This window comes from Callorhinus ursinus, unplaced genomic scaffold (genome assembly GCF_003265705.2).
Source record: "Callorhinus ursinus isolate GAN/ISIS: 27379988/994484 unplaced genomic scaffold, GSC_fseal_2.0 scaffold72, whole genome shotgun sequence".
Lineage (NCBI taxonomy): Eukaryota > Metazoa > Chordata > Mammalia > Carnivora > Otariidae > Callorhinus > Callorhinus ursinus.
This window is the reverse complement of record NW_027397134.1, coordinates 3,346,124-3,367,846: the sequence shown is the minus strand read 5'-3', so window position 1 is coordinate 3,367,846 and position 21,723 is coordinate 3,346,124. Positions and strand designations below refer to the sequence as shown.

Sequence of the window (21,723 nt, the reverse complement as noted above, 5' to 3'; positions counted from 1 at the left end):
CTGCATTTGCTAAATTAAACAAGCTCCTTCCGGTGTTCTAGGCACTCCGCTAGGTTTGCTTTCATGCACGTTCCTGCCTCTTCTAGTAAAAACAAACAACAACAACAACAAAAGGAAGCTTTTGAAGAGCTTCCTGGCTTATTCCGGGTCATCCAGCAGAGCCAAGCGCTAACCGCCAGTGTACCCAGCTCTCTGCTGCAGTGCTGGGTCCCCCACCACTCAGCTCCCCAAGAGGCTGCAGATTGCCACAGGTATAGACAATAAGAAGTATTTTTGGAAAAACACTGTAGGTCTTAAGGACTATAATAAACTCTATAATTCTGGAACTGTATGCTGGAAAATACAAGTCATTTGCAAACAAAATGTGTCTTGTACAAAACAATCGGGTCCCGTTTTAACTAATGATTGTGTTTTGTACAAAACAATGGGGTCCCAGTTTAAACTTCCTCTTCGGGGCACCTGGGTGGCTCAGTCGGTTAAGCCTTTGCCTCAGGTCATGATCTCTGGGTCCTAGGATCAAGCCCCCTGTCGGCCTCCCTGCTCAGTGGGGAGTCTGCTTCTCCCTCTCCCCTGCTCTTCCCCATGCTCTCTCTCTCAAATGAATGAAAAAAAAATTTTTTTTAAAGATTTTGTTTATTTAACACAGCAAGAACAAGCAGGGGGAGCAGCAGGCTGAGGGAGAGGGAGAAGCAGGGCTCAATCCCAGGACCCTGGGATCATGACCTGATCCAAAGGCCCATGCTCAACTGACTGAGCCACCCAGGCACGCCAATAAAAATCTTAACAAACAAAAACAAAAAACCTTCCTCTTCCCCAGACCACACAGCCTCTCTCACCTGTTCTGTGCAGAACAGCCCCCACAGCCACCAACCCCCAGTTATGGCGTAAGCCAAACTCAACCGCAACCTCACCATGGGTCACGGGTCTGTGTGCTCAGCAAATGTTTGCAGCCGTCTGATGGGAATGTTATCCCAGGTCACACTAACAGAGCAGATCATTGGCAGCCTGTCCAGGTCTGGCCCACCCAGGGGTCAAGTGGGCATTTTGTTCTCAGGGTGGGGGAGGGAGTAACTGGGGAAAACTCACCTGGTGTTCCTTGCTGGGATGTTTTTTCTGCTTTGTGGACTCTGTCCCTGCTCATGGCCAGTGACCAAATTTTACACTTCAACATATATTTTAAAGACTTGGACTCTCATTTGTTCTGCTTAGCCTTCTGGGACCTGTCAAATTTCTTGGCTACCAAACGCCAAGAGATGGAAGGAAGGATGAGATTAATAGTAGACTGGAGGGGATATGGGAATGCCAGGTGGGGCTGGGGTGGATGGCCCTTGGTAACCATAACACTTCACACACATATTACATGGTTTCTCTGCATCATGCACTGTGCTCAATACATTATCTTTTTCTTTTTTTTTTTTTTTACGATTTTATTTATTTATTTGAGAGAGAGAGAGAGCACAAGAGGGGGGAGCGGGAGAGGGAGAAGCAGACTCCCTGCTGAGCAGGGAGCCTGATGCAGGACTCCACCCCGGGACTCCAGGATCATGACCTGAGCCGAAGGCGGTCGCTTAACCAACTGAGCCACCCAGGCGCCCAATACATTATCTTTTTCAATACTTGATTCTCATTTTACTGACAAGGAAACTGAGGCCCAGAGGGGTTAAGTAACTTGTCCAAGGTTATCTAATGAGTATGTGTTAGAGCTGAAAACCTACCCTATGTCCATCTATTTCATATGCCAAGGTCCCCATTCCCCCCTCTCTGCCCCCCAGGCTGTAATGACCATTCTTACAGGGTCTAGAAATTGAAGGTGGATGGCCTCTGTCCTGATGTTCTCTGAAGCAAACACAATTCTATTTCTTCTTCCTCTCTTAAAGCTTTTCTCTTCTCATATCCCCTTTATTCACCAAACCAGAGTTTCATCTGTATTTTACCCAACTGGCTCCTGGAACCACATAAATCTTGGCTGTTTTCATGGAAAAAAAAAAAAAGTTTATAAGAGAACAGAAATGGTACAGTTTGCTGTCTTTTCCCACATGAATATTAAATATATAAAGTCAGCTATAAATAAAAAAGAGGAATTGAAGGCTGAATCCAAAGACAACTTAAAGAACCTAAGGTTTGAAATAAGGTACTTAAAGATCCTGTGGGGGTGGGGTGGGGAAGAGGGGCTTGAACTCACGACCCTGAGATCAAGATCAGAGCTGAGACCAAGTGTCAGACACTTAACCAACTGAGCCACCCAGGCAGGTACCCCTTTTTTCTTTTCTTTCTTTCTTTCTTCTTTTTTTTTTTTTTAGTGTTGAGAACCCCTAGGGCATTCTCAGGAAATCCAGTCTCCTGTGAGCCAGATCATGCAAAAGCTCACAGCATTTACCTAACAGACACCAAAGGGAGAGGGATTCCCTTGCTATTACTTTGGAGTCAAAGCCTCAGGATAAGTATGTGTCTGGGAAGGTTGAACTTGAGTCAGTTCAGCTCCTCAGATAAACGTCATTTGCTGAAATTAGTCATGAAACATTTTGCAAAAATAGATTTATCACACAGAAGCTAAGGAATAAAAAACAAGGCAGGATCCTGAAACAAGAAATGGACATTAAGGGAAAAACCGTTGAAATCCAAATAAAGTCTAGAGTTTAGTTAATGGCAAGGTGTCAGTGTTGGTTTCTTAGCTTTGAGAAATGTGTTATTGGTAATGGAGCCTGCAAACATTAGGGGAACTGGCACCTGGGGGTGTTTGGCAATTCTCTATACTGGCTTTCCATCTTTCCTATAAATTTAAAATTATGCCAAAACAAAAAGGTTATTTTTAAAAAAAAAAAAGATTTGTATTTATTTATTTGAGAGAAAGAGCACGAGGGGTATGGGGAAGGGGGGCAGAAGGAGAGGGAGAAGCAGGCTGATGTGGGGCTCGATCTCAGGACCCTGGGATCATGACCTGAACTGAAGGCAGATGCTTAACCGACTGAGCCACCCAGGCGCCCCCAAAAAGTTTATTTAAAATTTTTTTGAAACTAGTGAATTGATATTTATTCTCCTAGTACTAATGAAGGGGGCCTGCAGCACTTAAACTCCTTTCAAGTCAGATAAAACTTGCTTCTCTTGCCTCCTTTGAAACTTGGTGTCAATAAAGGTACCGACAATGGAGCGTTTGGGCTTTCTTTAAAAACACAGAACCAAATGCAGAGCCATTTGCTGCTCTGGGTCAATGCCAAGTGAAAAAAAGAGGCATGTGATATCTTTGCACTTTTCAAATGAATCTTTTTCTTTTGTTGTTGTGTCCTTTAGCTCCTATTGAATTTACTGGGCAAATGAACTGTAGCGTTTTGCAGAAGCCAAAGGAGTATTGAATTTCTTAGAACCTTAATACACACAAACGAAAGTCAGGAAGTGTTGCAGCTCTTCTCCAGAAAGGGGTGGACAGCCACAGGATTGAAGGAAACATTCGTCAGCATGACAAGGAGGATTTCCTGTCCACATGCTCGGTGTCTCAACATTACTTAAACGGTTCGTAAATGTCCTGCTTTAAAAAACATATTCATAGGGGCGCCTGGGTGGCTTAGATGGTTAAGCGTCTGCCTTCGGCTCAGGTCATGATCCCAGGGTCCTGGGATTGAGCCCCACATCAGGTTCCTGGCTCAGCGGGGAGCCTGCTTCTCCCCCTCCATCTCCCTCTCTGTCTGCCTCTCTCCCTGCTCATGCTCTCTCTTTCTGTCTGTATCTCTGTGTCTCAAATGAATAAATAAATCTTTAAAAAAACCCACATATTCATAAAATTAAAAGTGCTAGGATCACCAGTCCTGGCAAACCAAAGGGCTTCATTTCTAGAGGGTAGGGAAGCCAGCCCTATGTGTCCAGGATTGGTTTCTTAGTGGTAACACATGCACCTTGATCGTGTAAAATGACAACGGGAGAGGAAACTGGAATTGGGAGAGGGGTGTACATAGCTCTCTCTGTAAGACTGAGATACAACTTTGATTTCATTAGGGAAACAAAAATATTATATAGAATTTTGCTCCTCACTCTTTCCCATATCATTAAGTCTTTTTTTTTTCCCTTGTGAGAATATAAAAAGTTGTCTTAGAACATTTGCTTTCCTTTCCCAGTGTAGTTGGTGTTAGAACAAGAGTAATTAGTACTTTTCTGCTAGAATCTGCTTCTTGACTACAGCATGGGAATCTATAAAATATGATGCCAAGCAAAGCAAGGGGACACATGAGTCTGTAACAATGAGCATCAAAATCATGGCATCAGAAAGCCAGATTTCCTGAATTCTCTTCTCATTCTTCTCCTGAACCATTTTTGAATCCATTTAGTCAATAAACAGGGATTATAAAGATAAGCCAGATGCCGTCCTTACCTTCAAGGAGCTTATGGTCTAATATGGAGATCCAGGCAGGTAAATTTCAACTGCCAAGTGTCACGAGTGTTTTGCTGGGAGGACGGCCCGCATGGGAACAAAGCAGGTGCAGAGTGGGGCTGTTTGGCACAAGTTTAGAGCAGTGGTGCTCAATGGCTGGGGAATAGATCCTGGCTCTCAGCAGGCATCGGTAATATCTGGAGACAATTTCGGTTGTCATAACTGGGTGTGGTGGGGTGGGGGTGTTTGCTGTTGGCATCTAGTGGGTAGAAGCCTGAGATGCTGCTAAAATCCTACAATGCACAAGACAGCCCCCCACAGCAAAAAACCTGTTCGGCCCCAAATGTCAATAATGCCAAGGCTGAGAAACTATGGCTTAAACAAAGAGAGAAACATGCATTTCATTAGCACACTCAGCGGGGAAAGCACATTCTAGGAAAAATTGTAGGCCTGGACTGTGGGACGGACAGATAAACTGGGAAAGTAATCTATAGCCTTAAGCTGATTATTTTGTCCTTTTGAACCCCAAATTTCCTGGCCACAAAATAGTGATGCTATAATGGTAAATGACTTATCTCCTTTCATGGTATCAGAAGAAAGTGCCACTGATAAAAATTATGTCCCTGGGTCCCACCTACATCCAGCTGCCCTGCTCAAGCATACTTGTTCCTTAGCTGGGCCAGTAACACATTCACAAGAAAAACAAGGACAGGGGCGCCAGTCCTTGGAGCCAAGGACACTCATGTGTCCCCTCGCCTGGGTGGCTCCGTCGGTTAAGCATCTGCCTCTGGCTCAGGTCATGATCCTGGGGTCCTGGGATCGAGTTCTGCATCGGGCTCCCTGCTCAGTGGGGAGTCTGCTTCTCCCTCTACCCTTTCCCCCACCCCGTTCTTGATCTCTCTCTCTCTCTCTCTCTTTCTCAAATAAATAAATAAAATCTTAAAAAGAAAGAAAGAGAAACAAAGGACAGTGTTTGGGAAATGTCACTTAGGGCAATATGGTGGGTAAAGTACCTGGATTGTGTTGTGTGCTGTGTAACAAGAACCTAGCCACAATGGTATTTCTATTTCTCACATAACTGGGGATTGGGAAGTGGGTAATCTAGAACTAGGTTGGGGCTTAAGGGCCACTCCATGATGCCACCAGGAACCCAGACTCCTTCTGTCTTTCCTCTGATATCCTTAGCATGTGGCTTCCTTCCACATGTTGCAAAATGACTGCTGCCTTTTCCATCTTTTGCCCTTTTATCAGCATTCTGGGCAAGAGGAAGGGGTTAGAGGGAAAGGGCAACACCCAAAACGCAGAAGGCATCCCAGTAGAGTCTCCCATTTAATAAACTTGCTGGCGTCTTCTCTGTCTAGAATTGCCATTTATCCATTAGCCAGAATTGCATTACATAGCTATCCACAGCTTCAAGGGAACTTGGAAGCTGAATGTTTTCAGCCGGGCACCTTGAACACATCTTTTTTTTTTTTTTTTTTAAGATTTTATTTATTCATTTGACAGAGAGAGAGAGAGCGCGCAAGCAGGAGTGGCAGGGGCAGAGGGAGAGGGAGAAGCAGGCTCCCCGCTGAGCCACCCAGGAGCCCCACATTTCTTTTTCATAATAAGTAAGATTAAGTAGAATAGATGCTGTGTAGGTAACTAGAAGTATTGCCTTAGTGTCTTAAAATGAGCACATTCCAGGCTTTTGTAATGAGTCCAATATAGACCAACCTTATGTTGAATTCTGCTTTTAAAGAAATGGTGTTATGGGGGCGCCTGGGTGGCTCAGTCGGTTAAGTGTCTGCCTTCAGCTCAGGTCATGATCTTGGGGTCCTGGGATCGAGCCCTGGGTCGGGCTCCCTCTCCCTCTGCCCCACCCCTCCCACTCATGCTCTCTCTCAAATAAATAAAATCTTAAAAAAAAATAAAGCATATTGCAGACAACCTAACAGTTGAATAATCATTCAAAAAATATTTATTGAATGCTAGTACGTGCTCAGGACTCTATTAAACACAGACAACCGAAGGAGATTAACATATGGCTTCTGCTTCGAATGAGCATGTTGAAATCCAGTTGGGAAAAACATACAACATAAACAAATGAAACACTGGGTAACAATAAAGAGTTAAATCACTATCTGAAATAGCAACATGAGGAAAACAGTAATTGCTAAGGCCGATGTAAAATGGTAAAACCAGTGTGGAAAACTGGCAGTCTCTCAAAAAGTTAAACATACACCTCCCACATGATCTCACAATTTTACTCCTAGGTATTTAGCCAAGAGAACTGAAAATACAAAGATTGCTTTCACACAAAGATCTGTGCACAAATGTCCACAGCAGCTTTATTCGCAAAAGTCAAAACTTGGAAACAATTCCATTTCTAAACTTGTAACACAAGGAATAAAATGGGATCAGTCATGGGAATGAAAGGTACAGACTAGGGAATTGTAATAGTGCTGTATGGTGACAGGTGGGAGCTAGCTACACTTGTGGGGAGCACAGCAGAATGTAGAGAATTGTCAGTCACATCAGGTGTCAACTGCACTTTAATTAAAAAAAAAGTAAAATGGGATCAAAATCTAAAACATGTTCTTAGGGCACCTGGGTGGCTCAGTTGGTTAAGGGTCTGCCTTCAGCTCAGGTCATGATCCCAGGGTCCTGGGATCGAGCCCCGTGTTGGGCTCCCTGCTCGGCGGGAGGCCTGCTTCTCCCTCTCCCACTTCCCCTGCTTGTGTTCCCTCTTTCACTGTCTCTCTCTGTCAGATAAATAAATTAAATCTTTAAAAATAAATAAATAGGGCGCCTGGGTGGCTCAGTCGGTTAAGCAACTGCCTTCGGCTCAGGTCATGATCCTGGAGTCCCGGGATCGAGTCCCACATCGGGCTCCCTGCTCGGCGGGGAGTCTGCTTCTCCCTCTGACCCTCTTCCCTCTCGTGCTATCTCTCATTCTCTCTCTCTCAAATAAATAAATAAAATCTTTAAAAAAAAATAAAATAAATAAATAAAATCTTTATAAGGGGGGGGCTTTCACTGGCCAAGTCTGAAACAGTTTGAGAACCAAAATAAATAATGTAGTAATAGATTTTTTTAACTTTTAATGATTTTTATTTATTTATTTATTTATTTTTAAAGATTTTATTTATTTGACAGAGAGAGACACAGCGAGAGAGGGAACACAAGCAGGGGGAGTGGGAGAGGGAGAAGCAGGCTTCCCGCAGAGCAGGGAGCCCGATGCGGGGCTAGATCCCAGGACCCTGGCACCAGACCTGAGGTGAAGGCAGACACTTAACGACTGGGCCACCCAGGCGCCCCTTTTAATGATTTTTAAAGTAAAGTAGGACTTTATGAGTTGACAATTACATGAATAAATAAATAAGAAGGGAAAATTCCACTTCACAGTAGAATTCCAAGTAATAAATGCAGAAGTAATGATGGAATTAGGAAATCACTATTTGCTAATCATTATAGTAACAATTAATTTAGGCAAGAATCACCAATGGATCCTAAAATTGGTAGGTGAAAGTGTAATGAGATATAGGATAGGTATTTTAAATATCTTTTTATAAAATACTTATTATTAATAAGTATAATACTTAATAATTAACTTCATAGTGGAGAAACTTAGCAGACATCATTTAAACCAATTGATAAAAGCTAATTATCACTAGGTACGGGACAAACTGACATCATGTGCCTCCTGATATGATGCGCTAAGAAGAGCATAGCAACATACTGTGGTATTGCTGCCCCAAATGCATAAATCAGGAGGTAATATCAGACAAACCCAAACTGAGGGAACTTCAACTGTGATTGACCTGTATATTTCAAAAATGTCAAGGTCAAAAAAGGCAAGAAAAGACCAAGAAACTGTTCCCAATTTGGAGCTCTCATAACAATTAAAATTAGTACAAATTTTATAAGATTTTTCAAAACAATATACATTCCAAGTTTTGGTATATAATTGTTAAACAGAGAGAGTAAAGTGATATTGGAACTATATCTTTGGAATCATGTATCAGTGGATTAATAGTACTTACTGCGAGAATGGGACAGGTTTTGGCATTGATTTTATTCCTTTTTTAATTTTTTCATTTCTAAAAAAGATGTCAGTGCCCCCCAAGACAATGTTCATTTAACTAAGTGGATGGGGAAGGAAAGCATTTTGTTATAAAATGTCCTTCAATTGTTTGTACATCTTTCAAGTTAGAAGCCAAGTCACATAGTGATCTAATATCAGAAATTATTCTATTGAACTCTCAGCTGATAATTCAATTTTTTTTTAAAGATTTTATTTATTTTTCAACAGAGAGAGAGACAGAGAGGGAACACAAGCAGGGGGAGTGGGAGAGGGAGAAGCAGGCTTCCCACTGAGCAGGGAACCCGATGGGGGGCTCGATCCCAGGACCCTGGGATCATGACCTGAGCCCAAGGCAGACGCTTAACGACTGAGCCACCCAGGTGCCCCGATTTTTCTTTTCCTCTACTTATTTATTTATTTTTAAAAGATTTTATTTATTTATTTATTTATTTGACAGAGGGAGACACAGTGAGAGAGGGAACATGAGCAGAGGGAGTGGGAAAGGGAGAGGGGAGTGGGAAAGGGAGAACCAGGCTTCCCACTGAGCAGGGGGCCCAATGTGGGGCTCGATCCCAGGACCCTGGGATCATGACCGGAGCCAAAGGTAGACACTTAATAACTGAGCCACCCAGGCGCCCCTCCTCTACTTTTTTTAAAAAGATTTTATTTTTAAGTAATCTCTACATCCAACGTGGGGCTCAAACTCACAAGCCTGAGATCAAGAGTCACATGCTCTTCCAACTGAGTCCGCCAGGTGCCCTCCCATAGCACACTTTTAGTCCCTTCCTTCTCTTTACCTGTGCCATCTCCTATATTGATATCATATAGACCATCACTGTCCAACAGAAACAGAATGCAAGCCACTTGTATAATTTAAAATGTTCTAGTAGCCAATTAAAAAAACACAAAACCAATTTCTAAAAAGCGTAGGTGTGCCTGGGTGGTTCAGTTGGTTAAGCATCTAACTCTTGATCTCAGCTCAGGTGTTGATCTCAGGGTCAGAGTTTAAGCCCCATGTTGGGCTCCATGCCAGGCATGGAGCCTACTCTAAAAAAAAAAAAAAAAGCAGTTTAACTCAAAATATCAAACATACTATCACTTCAACATATAATCAATATAAAAAATGATCAACAAGATATTTTACATTCTCTTGTTTTCATACTAAGTCTTCAAACCGAGTGTGTATTTCACATTTGCAGCACATTTTAATTCAGACTAGCCACATTTCAGGTGCTCGATAGCCACATGTGGTTAGCGGCTACCACATTAGAGCAGTTTTTGAGTTTTAGTTTCAGATTATAACTGGGTTTTGTTTTGTTTTACATTGACATTTATTTTGACTTAATGACCTACAGCTTCTCATCACTGTTTCTTGCATTTCACAGTCTAAGAACTTTGTGTTTTATGGATCTCTTATCACAAGTGCCTAGTGAATGTTATAAAATATTAATGGCACCTGATGCAAGAATTATCAGATTATACAAAGAGGATATGAAACTGTTCAAAGGTTTGGAGTTGAGTGAGACTTCATGGATAGTAATCTGTACTGGGTCAAATTACTGTTTTTGAGGATGATTTTAAATGTTTATCGACAATAAAAACCTTGAAAACAAAGCTGGTGGTGTCAATTTCAACATTCCATTTCTACCTCATTAACCAACACCAAAATGCAATCCATCCACCTTTCTCCTCTGCCCCAGCATCTTGTACCTTCACCACATGGTTACTCATGTAACACCCTGCTGGACTAACGGGGGCCTCATGGCATTTTCTTTTTATGCCTACATGATTTAAATTTTAGCTTCACTGGGACTTCTTACAAAGCGCAGACATTCTCTTGTTTACAAATGGTAACTTAATAAAAGGTTGCATGACAGTTACCTAGCGTTTCTCAGAACCTCTTATAGCTTTCTAGAGAGGTGTAGGTCTCAACCAGAGGGCACTCCAAAGACTTCTCCCAAAGGTCTCAGAGGCCAGGAGTGAGTCTCCGATCGGGGGAGGCACATTAGGACCCGGATAGCTCCAGGATGATGAAACTTAGAAAGGAAGCTGGCTTCTTTGTCTGGTGGAGTCTCTGATCACCCCACCTCTTTTCCAGCCCGCTGAAGCAGCATGCGCTCAGGACGCCCTCAGTTTTCAATAGTCACTGATACAGCTCTGCCAACTCGGAGGAAGAAAGTACGTGTGGGAGACTCATGGCCCACTCCTGGAAATAAGAGAAATTGTGCCCCTTCAAAGGGCCTGTGTATCAAGAGACGGAGTTGATTTAGTTCCCTCTTCCCATCCTGTTTCCTCCCCACCAAAATATAATTGAAGAGCTAATCTGCCTTAATGACACTGAAAAATTACCTAGAGCCATTCTGTCTTTTCACTTTTTGCCCATTTCCAACCACCACATAGGAGTTTTCCTAATCTTTGCGTCCCTGGAACCCAAGCACAGAGGAAGCCCTAACTGCTTGTTAAAGAAAGTATCACTTTGTGATTCTAGGGAATTCCACATTTTGTAATTGGCTTCAAATAAGGTGAACAGGCGAAGGGGGCGGGGGGCTCATCGGATTGCTCCATTCTAATATCCATGTGCCTAAATTGCTCCCAAGCTGCCGGGGCAGGAGCCTCGAACTGCCCCGCGTGCCAGGGGGCTGAGGGTAGACCCCGGGACCCTCGCTTTAACACGTGAAATGAAAAAAGTATGCTTGTAGCAGACAATTTAGAAATGCAACCTGAAATTACATTACATGTATTCCTAACACTCGGAGATCACAACGCCTCGGTTCATGAAACCCTCACTGAGAGCCAAGCCTAGTTTTATTTTATTTTATTTTATTTTTTTAAAGATTTTATTTATTTATTTGAGAGAGAGAGAATGAGAGATAGAGAGCACGAGAGGGAAGAGGGTCAGAGGGAGAAGCAGACTCCCTGCCGAGCAGGGAGCCCGATGTAGGACTCGATCCCGGGACTCCAGGATCATGACCTGAGCCGAAGGCAGTCGCTTAACCAACTGAGCCACCCAGGCGCCCTGCCAAGCCTAGTTTTAAAAAACGTGCGATTTCACTTCCTAAAAGCTCTTATTTCGCGGAATTTCTTTGCAGGCTTTTTTCTCATCCAAGGCCCGACTGGCTTGCTCGCTCTCTCGCTCTCTCTCTCTCAACTTTCCACTCCGCTCGGGGCCCGATGTGGCGCACGAGAGAAAATGTGGTCAGGCAGAGGTGACAACCATCTGTCAGTCTCGGTAAAAAGTCATCAGTCTGGAAATCTCTTCGTTTGGGATTAGACTCAGTCGTTCGGAAATGCGTCAGCCTATGGGGTAAAATCTGTCCGAGGAGGAAACTCCGCCGGGTTCCGGACCCTTCTTGAGGAGCCGAGCAGTGCCCAGGCCCTCCAGGGCCCCCAGCCCGGGATCCCGCGGGTCTCCCCCCACCACCGCCCACTTCAGCCCCGGACCGCAGCAGCCACGGTGGACGCCCCGGCCCCCACGCTGGACGCCCCGGCCTCGCCCCCTCCGGGCCCGCCGGACCAATGGGCTCCGAGAGCGGCCACGCGTCACGCGGCGCTGGCCAATCACGGAGGGCCACGACCGTAGAAAGGCTGGGTGCGGTGGGGCCGGCCCGGTGGACGGCGGCGGCGCGGTCTGGCGTAGACCCTCTCGGGCCATGGTGGTGGTGGCACCCGCGCAGAGCTCGGCCGCCGGGGCCCCCAAAGTGCTGCTTTTGTCCGGCAAGCCCGCAGCCGCCGCCACCGCCGCCGCCGCCACCGGAGCCCCGGCCGGCCGGGCTCTGCCACTCATGGTGCCGGGCCAACGAGGGGCCAGCCCGGAGGTGGCGAGCGGGGGCCCACCCCAGGCGCGCAAGCGACAGCGCCTCACGCACCTGAGCCCCGAGGAGAAGGCGCTGCGGAGGTGGGCGAGGGTCGGGGCGCGGACCCTGAGGGCGAAGGGCGAGGGGCTGGGACCCGGATCCGAAGCCGGGCGCTGATCGGGCGCCCTGGGCCTGGCGGGTGGGGTGCCAGCGTGGCGCGGGGCGGGGCAGGAAGTCGGAGTCCCGGGTTGCCCGGGCCTTTGTTAATCCCCCTTCTTTTCTGTCTCATTAGAGATGCGTAGAGCTGGGTGTTCGCGCACTTGGGTTCCAGGCCCTCTTGCTCTGTGACCGTAGACCTGTCATTCAGCTTTTCTGAATTTGGGCAGTGGCGTGGACTCGATTGACCTACTTTTTTTGGAGGGTCATGGAGCCGAAATGACAGTTGTCGAGAGGGCTGTGAGCTCCGTAAGGCTCACTAGTCAAACTTAGTCTCCGCGCCCTTAAAAATGGTATCTATTCATGAGGTCGTTGGAAAGATTGAGTGAGAAACGCCTAGTACCCAGTTCTCGTAAATGTTAGTTCTTTTGTGATCATGGTGCCTTTTGTGATTTAAGTGCCTCCTTGAGCAGACGCCGGGCCCAGCCTTCCGGGGACTGCCCAGGATGTCAGCCAGGGCGAAAGGCATCGGCTTCTTCTTTATTTGAGTTCTACGGGGGGAATAAAAATGGGAGGAGGAAATCTCTTATGATGCAAGATGAGTAGTATTTGTGTCCAGCGTCCTTGCTGTGGCCGGGATGCGACGGGGGTGTGGATGATGCAATATGGGAGAGAATGAGGCAGTTCTTCAAGCCAGATCCAGGAAAGGCTCTATTTTTTGTTTTGTTTTATTGAGGGGAGGAGCCTGGAGTGTATTTTACCTTAGTCCACCTTATACTGTAGATGAAAATGAAAGCACCAGCTGGCCAAGTTCTCAAATAAAGATATAAATAAGGTTTGAGATGACTTAGTGTATGTATGTCCCTTTTCTCAGGAAACTGAAAAACAGAGTCGCAGCCCAGACTGCCAGAGACCGAAAGAAAGCTCGAATGAGTGAGCTGGAACAGCAAGTGGTAGATTTGGAGGAAGAGGTAAAAATACTTAAGGTCAAACTCTTCTATTTCTTGTATGTCCTTCCTTGGTGAATGTTCTGATGTTTGCTGCCCATCTCAAGTTGTTCCTGTCTCTTTAGAATACAACTGAACAGTTAATTAAAAGTTAAGCTAAAAAAAAGTTAAACGAATCTAAATTAGGGTAGATAGGTAGTTAAGTGATTAGGTGGTGAAACTTGATGAGAGCAGAAGTGGTTGACCCTATGGCATTTGGTGCTAGATCTATCTCAAAGTTGGTGAATTACAACATTACAACGTTTATCAAGTTAGTACTAAGAAATTTGTAAAAGCAGATAGAAAATCATTGCTTAAATCTGAGACCCTTCCTGGCTTGGCCAAAAGTCCACTAACGGTTCCCTTACCCTTCTAGGGCCCACTTAACTACCTAATCTTAAATTGTTGCCAGCTACACATCTTAAATACATAAGGATTTCATATATATCTATATTTATACACACACACACACACACACACACAACATATTTTGATTTTATGGTCCACCATTACTTCTATTACAACCTGCTAGTTCAAGATAGGAATTTTTTTTTTGCCATCCTATCTAAATTAAAGCCACAAGTCACCCTTTTTTGCTGAGGTCTATATTAGTAGTTGGAAGCATTGTTATTTGTGACCCCACAGCATGGCACTTGTTTTTCATAACTATGACCTTTCCTTTGAATACCTACTGTGAACCAACTATATAAGCAGAATTTTTGAAAAGGTCTAGGAGATAACGGGCACCTGGGTGGCTCAGTCGTTAACCGTCTGCCTTTGGCTCAGGTCATGATCCCAGGGTCCTGGGATTGAGTCCCACATCGGGCTCCCTGCTTGGCAGGAAGCCTGCTTCTCCCTCTCCCACTCCCCCTGCTTGTGTTCCCTCTCTCGCTGTGTCTCTCTCTGTCAAATAAATAAACAAGATCTTTAAAAAAAAAAAAGGTCTAGGAGAAGGAAAGGAAACCAACTGTAGTACTGTAGTGAAACATATCAGCTAGATTCTTAAGTGAAAGAACTGGTTGTTTCAATAGCTTCTTCTTGAACTTACTTCCAGAACCAAAAACTTTTGCTAGAAAATCAGCTTTTGCGAGAGAAAACCCATGGCCTTGTAGTTGAGAACCAGGAGTTAAGACAGCGCTTGGGGATGGATGCCCTGGTTACTGAAGAGGAGGCTGAGACCCAGACCAAGGTAGGCCCTGTGTGAGAAGTGCTTCTAAGTGACATGACCCCTTAATGACACTTACTGGTTTTTCAACTGTGTAGTGAATAGTACTAAATCCTAATAATTAAAGTAAGTTACACAGCTAAGAGCAAGTACTAAGAAGTATCGATAGCCAACAAGATGGACCAGTGTTAAGGAGAACCAGAAAAAGGGGCGCCTGGGTGGCTCAGATGGTTAAGTGTCTGCCTTTGGCTCGGGTCGGTCCTGGGATCGAGCCCCGCGTCTGGCTCCTGGCTCAGCAGGGAGCCTGCTTCTCCCTCTGCCTCTCCCCCTGCTCGTGCTCTCTATCTGTGTGTCTTGAATGAATAAATAAAATCTTAAAAAAAAAAGAGGGTGCCTGGGTGGCTCAGATCGTTAAGTGTCTGCCTTCGGCTCAGGTCATGATCCCAGGGTCCTGGGATCGAGTTCCGCATTGGGCTCCCTGCTCCTTGGGAGCCTGCTTCTCCCTCTGCCTCTCTTCTCTCTCTATCCCTCATGAATAAATAAATAAAATCTTAAGAAAAAAAAAAGAATCAGAAAAAGAACCAGTCCAATCTAACTAAATGCTCCTAAAACTGTAGTAGTTCTTTGATGAATATGAATGAGTAGGGACAGGATTTATTGTGATAGTGACACCCCTCTGATAGAAGGTGATTATGGGTTTTAATGCACAGACATGGTGAATTTTTTATTGACAGCACTTAAGTGGTCTGAGATTGACAGTAGGGCACTTCTACTCTGTGAAGCTAATGTTCAGAACAAACTTAAAAAATTACTGTCCAAAAAGATTGGGGCCTGAACTTCACTATGGAACTTTATTAGTCAAGATTATTAGGGGGGCACCTGGGTGGCTCAGTCCATTAAGCGTCTGCCTTCGGCTCAGGTTATGATCTCACGGTCCTGGGATTGAGCCCTGCATCAGGCTCCTTGCTCGTGGGGAACCTGTTTCTCCCTCTCCTCCCCACTCGTGCTCTCTCTCGCTCGCTCTCAAATAAATAAAATTAAAAAAATATTACTATGGAGGGGTGCCTGGCTGGCTCAGTTGCTGGAGCATGAGACTGTCAATCTCAGGGTTGTGAGTTTAAGCCCCACTTTGGGTGCAGAGATTACTTAGATAAAATTTTTTTTTTTTTTTGAGATTTTATTTGAGAGCGAGTGCACATGTGAGCACAAGTGGGGGGGGAGGGGCAGAGGGAGGGGGGGAGCAGACTCCCCATTGAGCAGGGAGCCTGATGTGGGCCTCAGTCCCAAGACCCTGAGATCATGACCTGAGCTAAAGGCAGATGGTTAAGCGACTGAGCCACCCAGGCACCCCTAAAAGTAAAATCTTAAAAAAACAAAACATTATTATGGAGAACATCATTGAAGATATTATTTAAGAATATATCAGTCCTGGGGCGCCTGGGTGGCTCAGTTGGTTAAGCGACTGCCTTCGGCTCAGGTCATGATCCTGGAGTCCCGGGATTGAGCCCCTCATCGGGCTCCCTGCGTAGCAGGGAGTCTGCTTCTCCCTCTGACCCTCTTCCCTCTTGTGCTCTCTCTCTCTCTCATTCTCTCTCTCTCAAATAAATAAATAAAATCTTTAAAAAATATCAGTCCTTCCTCAACCTTTGGGGTGTTTTCGTTGCATAGAAAATGACAGAAGTTAGTCTTCCCTCTCTTTTCTCCTCTCTCTTGGGAGGACTCAATTAAATGGAAATAACAAAGGTAAGGGAAAGATTTCAGCTCTAAAGCATAGTTTTCTAGCTTTCTGGAAAGTTGAGAATCGCAGCTGCCGGGTGAGCATTTCCTTGAGGACTCTGCAGTTTGAGCTGTTTATTGACATTGGTCTTTCTTCCCAGGGGAATGGAGCGAGGCCAGTGACCGGGTCTGCTGAGTCCGCAGCACTCAGACTACGTGCACCTCTGCAGCAGGTGCAGGCCCAGTTGTCACCCCTCCAGAACATCTCCCCATGGATTCTGACAGCGTTGACTCTTCAGACTCTGAGGTAGGGGTTTTTGGGATTTAGTGAAGAGCTGTATAACTAGTTAATTCTATCTGTTTGATGTCTGACATTCCCAGCCAGACAGAGGAGAGCAGAAGTTAGTTTTGGCTGGGTTACAGGTGAACATCGACTGCTTCCCTATTTTCATGTGATTTAGGACATAGAGTGAGGTGTAGATAAATGGGTCTGTGGGTCTCGGTGGTTATTCTATTGTGATTAATTTACATTGTGGGACCTAATATTACGTATTCCAGGTAAATTCTCAGTACATTCTGATGGTTGGATTCCATTTAATTTTTGCCTCTTGCAGTCTGATATCCTGTTGGGCATTCTGTTCAACTTGGATCCAGTCATGTTCTTCAGATGTCCTTCCCCAGAGTCTCCCAGCCTGGAGCAGCTCCCAGAAGTACACCCAGAAGGACCCAATTCCTTACCAGCCTCCCCTTCTCCATCACTGGGGACGTCATCAGCCAAGCTGGAAGCCATTAATGAACTGATTCGGTTTGACCACATATATACCAAGCCCCTAGTCTTAGAGATACCCTCTGAGACAGAGAGCCAAGCTAATGTGGTAGTGAAAATTGAGGAAGCACCTTTCAGCCCCTCAGAGAAAGATCACCCTGAATTCACTGTTTCAGTGAAGGAAGAACTTGTAGAAGATGACTTCATTCCAGAGCTGGGCACCTCAGATCCACTTTCATCCAGCCACTGCCTGAAGCCATCTTCCTGTCTACTCGATGCTTATAGTGACTGTGGATATGAGGGCTCCCCTTCTCCCTTCAGCGACATGTCCTCTCTGCTTGGTGTAGACCATTCTTGGGAGGACACTTTTGCCAATGAACTCTTTCCCCAGCTGATTAGTGTCTAAGGAATGATCCAGTGCTGTTACCCTTTTCCTTGACCATTATACTGCCTGGAAGATAGCAGAGAAGCCTGCGCTTCATTTAAAAAAGCCAAAGTAGAGGGCGTACAGTCCTAGGGAATTACTCTAAAGTATTTGTTCAAACCGTATAGGTCACCCCAAGTATTGTCTTTTGTCATCCAGCAGTCCAAGGTACTCAGATATATTACTATAGTCCAGAATTACAGCTTTTGAGGTTGTACCCTTATCTTAAAGGCAGTAGTTTGTCCTAAAATTCTTACGTAAAGGTCATTGGACAAGCGTCTTAGACATGGAATTTGTGAGTGGCCCTTTAACATTTCTTTTCCCTCTTCTTGGCATCCCAGGCTTACCTCCAATTTTAGGTCCTTTAGTTTGCTTCTGCAAGCAGAGAACACCTACCTGAGGGGGCTCCTTTCCTTCATGTACAGTTGAAGTAAAGATCAAGAATCTTTTGTAAAACTATGGAAATTTACTATGTAAATGCTTGATGGAATCTTTCCCTGCTAGTGTAACTTTTGGAAGGTGCTTTCTCCATTTATTTAAGACTACCTGTGCAATTAAAAAGTGCAATGCAGTGTCTTTGTTCTTTGGTAACTGTTTTCTCTCTAGGTGTTTCACTGTTTGCCATGATAGTGACTTGTCCAACTTCAGTGAGCATGCCACTTTTTAAAGGTTTTTCCCCCTTCGTTACTGCCTGCTTCAGTTTCTGGCTGCCATAAATGATATAATCTACTCTTTGAGCAGTTACTATATATATATTTTTTTAACCCCCCCCCCTTTTTTTAAGATTTTTTGTATTTATATGAGAGAGAGACACAGCAAGAGAGGGAACACAAGCGGGGGCAGTGGGAGAGGGAGAAGCAGGCTTCCTGCTGAGCAGGGAGCCCGATGCAAGGCTCGATCCCAGGACCCCGGGATCATGACCTGAGCTGAAGGCAGACTCTTAACGACTGAGCCACCCAGGTCCCCCAAGCAGTTACTGTATTTCTGAGAGTTTCTTTAGCCTAACTGGCCAATACCACAGACTAGTAAACAGCAGAGCTAGAACACTTAACCATTATTTTGCTATACCATCTTATGTTAAGAGAAGGACATACCATTAAATATCAAGATTCTCTTGCCATTATTATAGGGATTAAGAACATTTTCTAGAGTCAGACTCCCTGGGTTTAACTCTGCCACTGGTTTGTCAGGTAACCCTGGACATGTAATATCACTTCCTCACCTGTACAGGGGCATAATAATCAACCTCTCTAAAGGTTGCTAGAAGATTCAAAGAGATGATGCATTATAAGCTCTTGGCATACGTACACTTATCAGGCACCATCCCAAGCACTCAAAAGTTAGCACTTCCCATAATCCACTTTGGAGAGAGTTTAATCTTACAGAATTATGTATCCTCTAGAACGTGTTTCACAGAAGAATGAACTTGTTCAAGAAAAAATCTGACACATCAATATTACCCCAAAACTATAGAAATGATAACCTTATCATCCTCCATGTGCATCTTCTCCTTGGGAATCTTCTTAGAAGATACTGAAGAACTTCCCTCATTTATAGAAAACACTTCACATATACCAGGATCCTATGCCAGTATTACGACTACCACTACAGAGGTTGGAATGAATGATTATAGACAAAAGGTAGGATTCAAAAACTCCTGAGCAGTAAGACAAAGCAGGCTCTACTTTCAGCCAAGTACAAGGGAATGCTTGGTGTGACTGGGGGCACATCCACTACACAGCCTAAAATCCTTGGTCACTGAAGCCAGAGCTCAATTCTAGTTCTTGGCAATGCAAGCTTACTTAGGCTCAGTTTCTTTCTCCTTTTTTTAAAAAAAATTTTCTTCATAATCTCTCCACCCAACGTGGGGCTCAAACTCACAACCTGAGATCAAGAGTCTCACGGTCTTCTAAGCCAGCCAGGCACCCCTCGGCTGCTTCTATATTGTAAATATATGGACAGCTTCCAGTTGTCCCCATGATTAAAAATCTGATCACTTGATTTTCTGTAACTGAAAACTTAAGTGATGGGAATCTAGGGATTGTCTAAGCAAATGCAATCACAGATGCATTTTAGCCACTCTCCGTAATAGCGGAAGCATCTGGAGATTGAGGCGCAAATAATTTACATTCAATGACATCACATGAAAGAGGCAGCTGTGCTAACAGGGATAACACACAGGACGTATATAACCTGTGTCGGTCACTGGGGTTTTCATTTCCTGCACAGATGGTGAAAATGACTAAACACTGCCCAGCCTTGAGAAAACACCTGGTATTTAAGGACATCTTTTTGAAACAAACTGGTCAGAAATAAAGACCTTTTCCTGCAAAACCAAAGCAAGATTTCTATTAAATGCAGAGGGTTGTCCATTAATCAATCAGGTGACGAATGTCTGCACACCATTTCCCTAGCCCTTGTAACACCAATCTGTGTGTGCTTCCTTGCTTCTACTAGGTATATCCTGGAGCAAACACAGCAGGACAGAACTGTAGACAAAAGGTAATGCTGCCTACTCCAGGAATATTTTATGGCATCAGTTAAATTCTAATATCCTAAGAATGAAATCTTTACTTCGTGACTTCTCAAATTCATTAAAGGACAGGAAAACTGGCTTGTTTACCTACTCATCAGTTGTTGAAAGACAAACCCTGGTCTTGCTTGAGCTGTAGTCTAAATGCATTCAATTCGTATCAAAACTGACACTGGCAGAGTATCTGGACCAAATGGATATACACAAAGCTGTATTTTCTCAAGGAGTTTAATGTTACACTGACTGAACCATACTTTGTTGTGGGTTATTTCAATGAAATCTAAATGACACTTTAGGGCACCTGGGTGGCTCAGTCGGTTAAGAATCTGCCTTCGGCTCAGGTCATGATCCTGGGGTCCTGGGATCGAGTCCCGCATTGGGCTCCCTGCTCAGCGGGAAGCCTGCTTCTCCCTCTCCCACCCCTGCTGCTTGTGTTCCCTGTCAAATAAATAAAATCTTTAAATAAATAAATAAATGACACTTTAGGTGTTCTATGAAAACACTGTAAAACCACTGGTCAAGTAGGAAGAACACTGAAGCTGGTTAAGTTCGATTGCAATACGAAATTGTCACTATCTACTTAGGTTTTATTTTCCAAATCTGTAAAATAAAGAAATTAGGTAGCTTTTAGGTGATTTCCAAATTTTGGTGAAAAACAATGTCCTGAGTTTTCTGTAATTGCAACCCAAACTTAACTCCACCTGCCCACAAATCAGGGACCCACATCCAGCCAAGGTTGTAAATATGCAGGCAATACTGCCACCCAGTGACCTGTCAACTCTTAAATGAACACATAACATTATGGAATTTCCCTTTTCCGTTCTAGAGGTCCTAAACCTTTAAAAAAAAATACTGTGAACTCTATATACCATTTCCAACTCTATAAACATTTTTGAAGACTGTCACTACTGTCATCTGAACAGTGGCAATCCATCACCACTGCCAAATAATGCTGTTGACTGACAGCAGCAAATTGAGTGGTAAGCATTCTGTGGATTTTAGAACAGCAAAACAGTCTGCCTGTTTTGGAAACAGTGAATTCATTTACACAGCTTAACTTTAACCCAACATAATCATCTTCTCAAGATAAATTTAAGTCCCTCACTGATTTTTTTTTTTAGGATTTATTTGAGAGAGAATGAAGAGAGCATGGCGGGGGGGTGGGGGAGAGTGAGAGAGAAGCAGACTCCCCACCGAGCAGGGAGCCCAACGCGGGACCGATTCCGGGACTCCAGGACTCCAGGATCACGACCTGAGCTGAATGCAGTCGCTTAACAAACTGAGCCACCCAGGCACCCGAATGCTGCTTTTTCTAAGATTTTTTATTTTTTGAGAAAGAGAGGGGCAGAGAGAGAAGCAGACTCCCCAATGAGCAGGGAAGCCCGATGCAACGCGGGGTTTGATCCCTGGACTCCAGGATCATGACCTGAGCCAAAGGCAGATGCTCAACCGACTAAGCCATCCAGGCACCCATGGATGCTGCTTTAAATACAATTTAGAGGGGCACCCAGGTGGCTCAGTTGTTGGGCATCTGCCTTCGGCTCAGGTCATGATCCCAGGGTCCTGGGATCGAGCCCCGCATTGGGCTCCCTGCTCCGCGGTAAGCCTCCTCCTCCCTCTCCCACTCCCCCTGCTTGTGTTCCCTCTCTCGCTGTCTCTGTCAAATAAATAAAATCTTAAAAATAAATAAATACAATTTAGAGGAAAGCAGAGGTCGCTGATTTTACTCATGTGAGGAATACAAATACCCCAAGAAG

General features: G+C 44.5%; 1 protein-coding gene across 1 annotated transcript; it reads left to right on the top strand.

Annotated features, from left to right (window-relative positions):
- Positions 1-12,018: 12,018 nt before the first annotated feature.
- XBP1 (X-box binding protein 1) lies at positions 12,019-18,004 on the top strand. The gene is given in 6 exon segments (XM_025858088.2): positions 12,019-12,321; positions 13,251-13,347; positions 14,417-14,551; positions 16,405-16,464; positions 16,467-16,550; positions 16,858-18,004. Coding segments are annotated over 6 exon segments (1,179 nt in total). The 5' UTR covers positions 12,019-12,076; the 3' UTR covers positions 17,416-18,004.
- Positions 18,005-21,723: the final 3,719 nt, after the last annotated feature.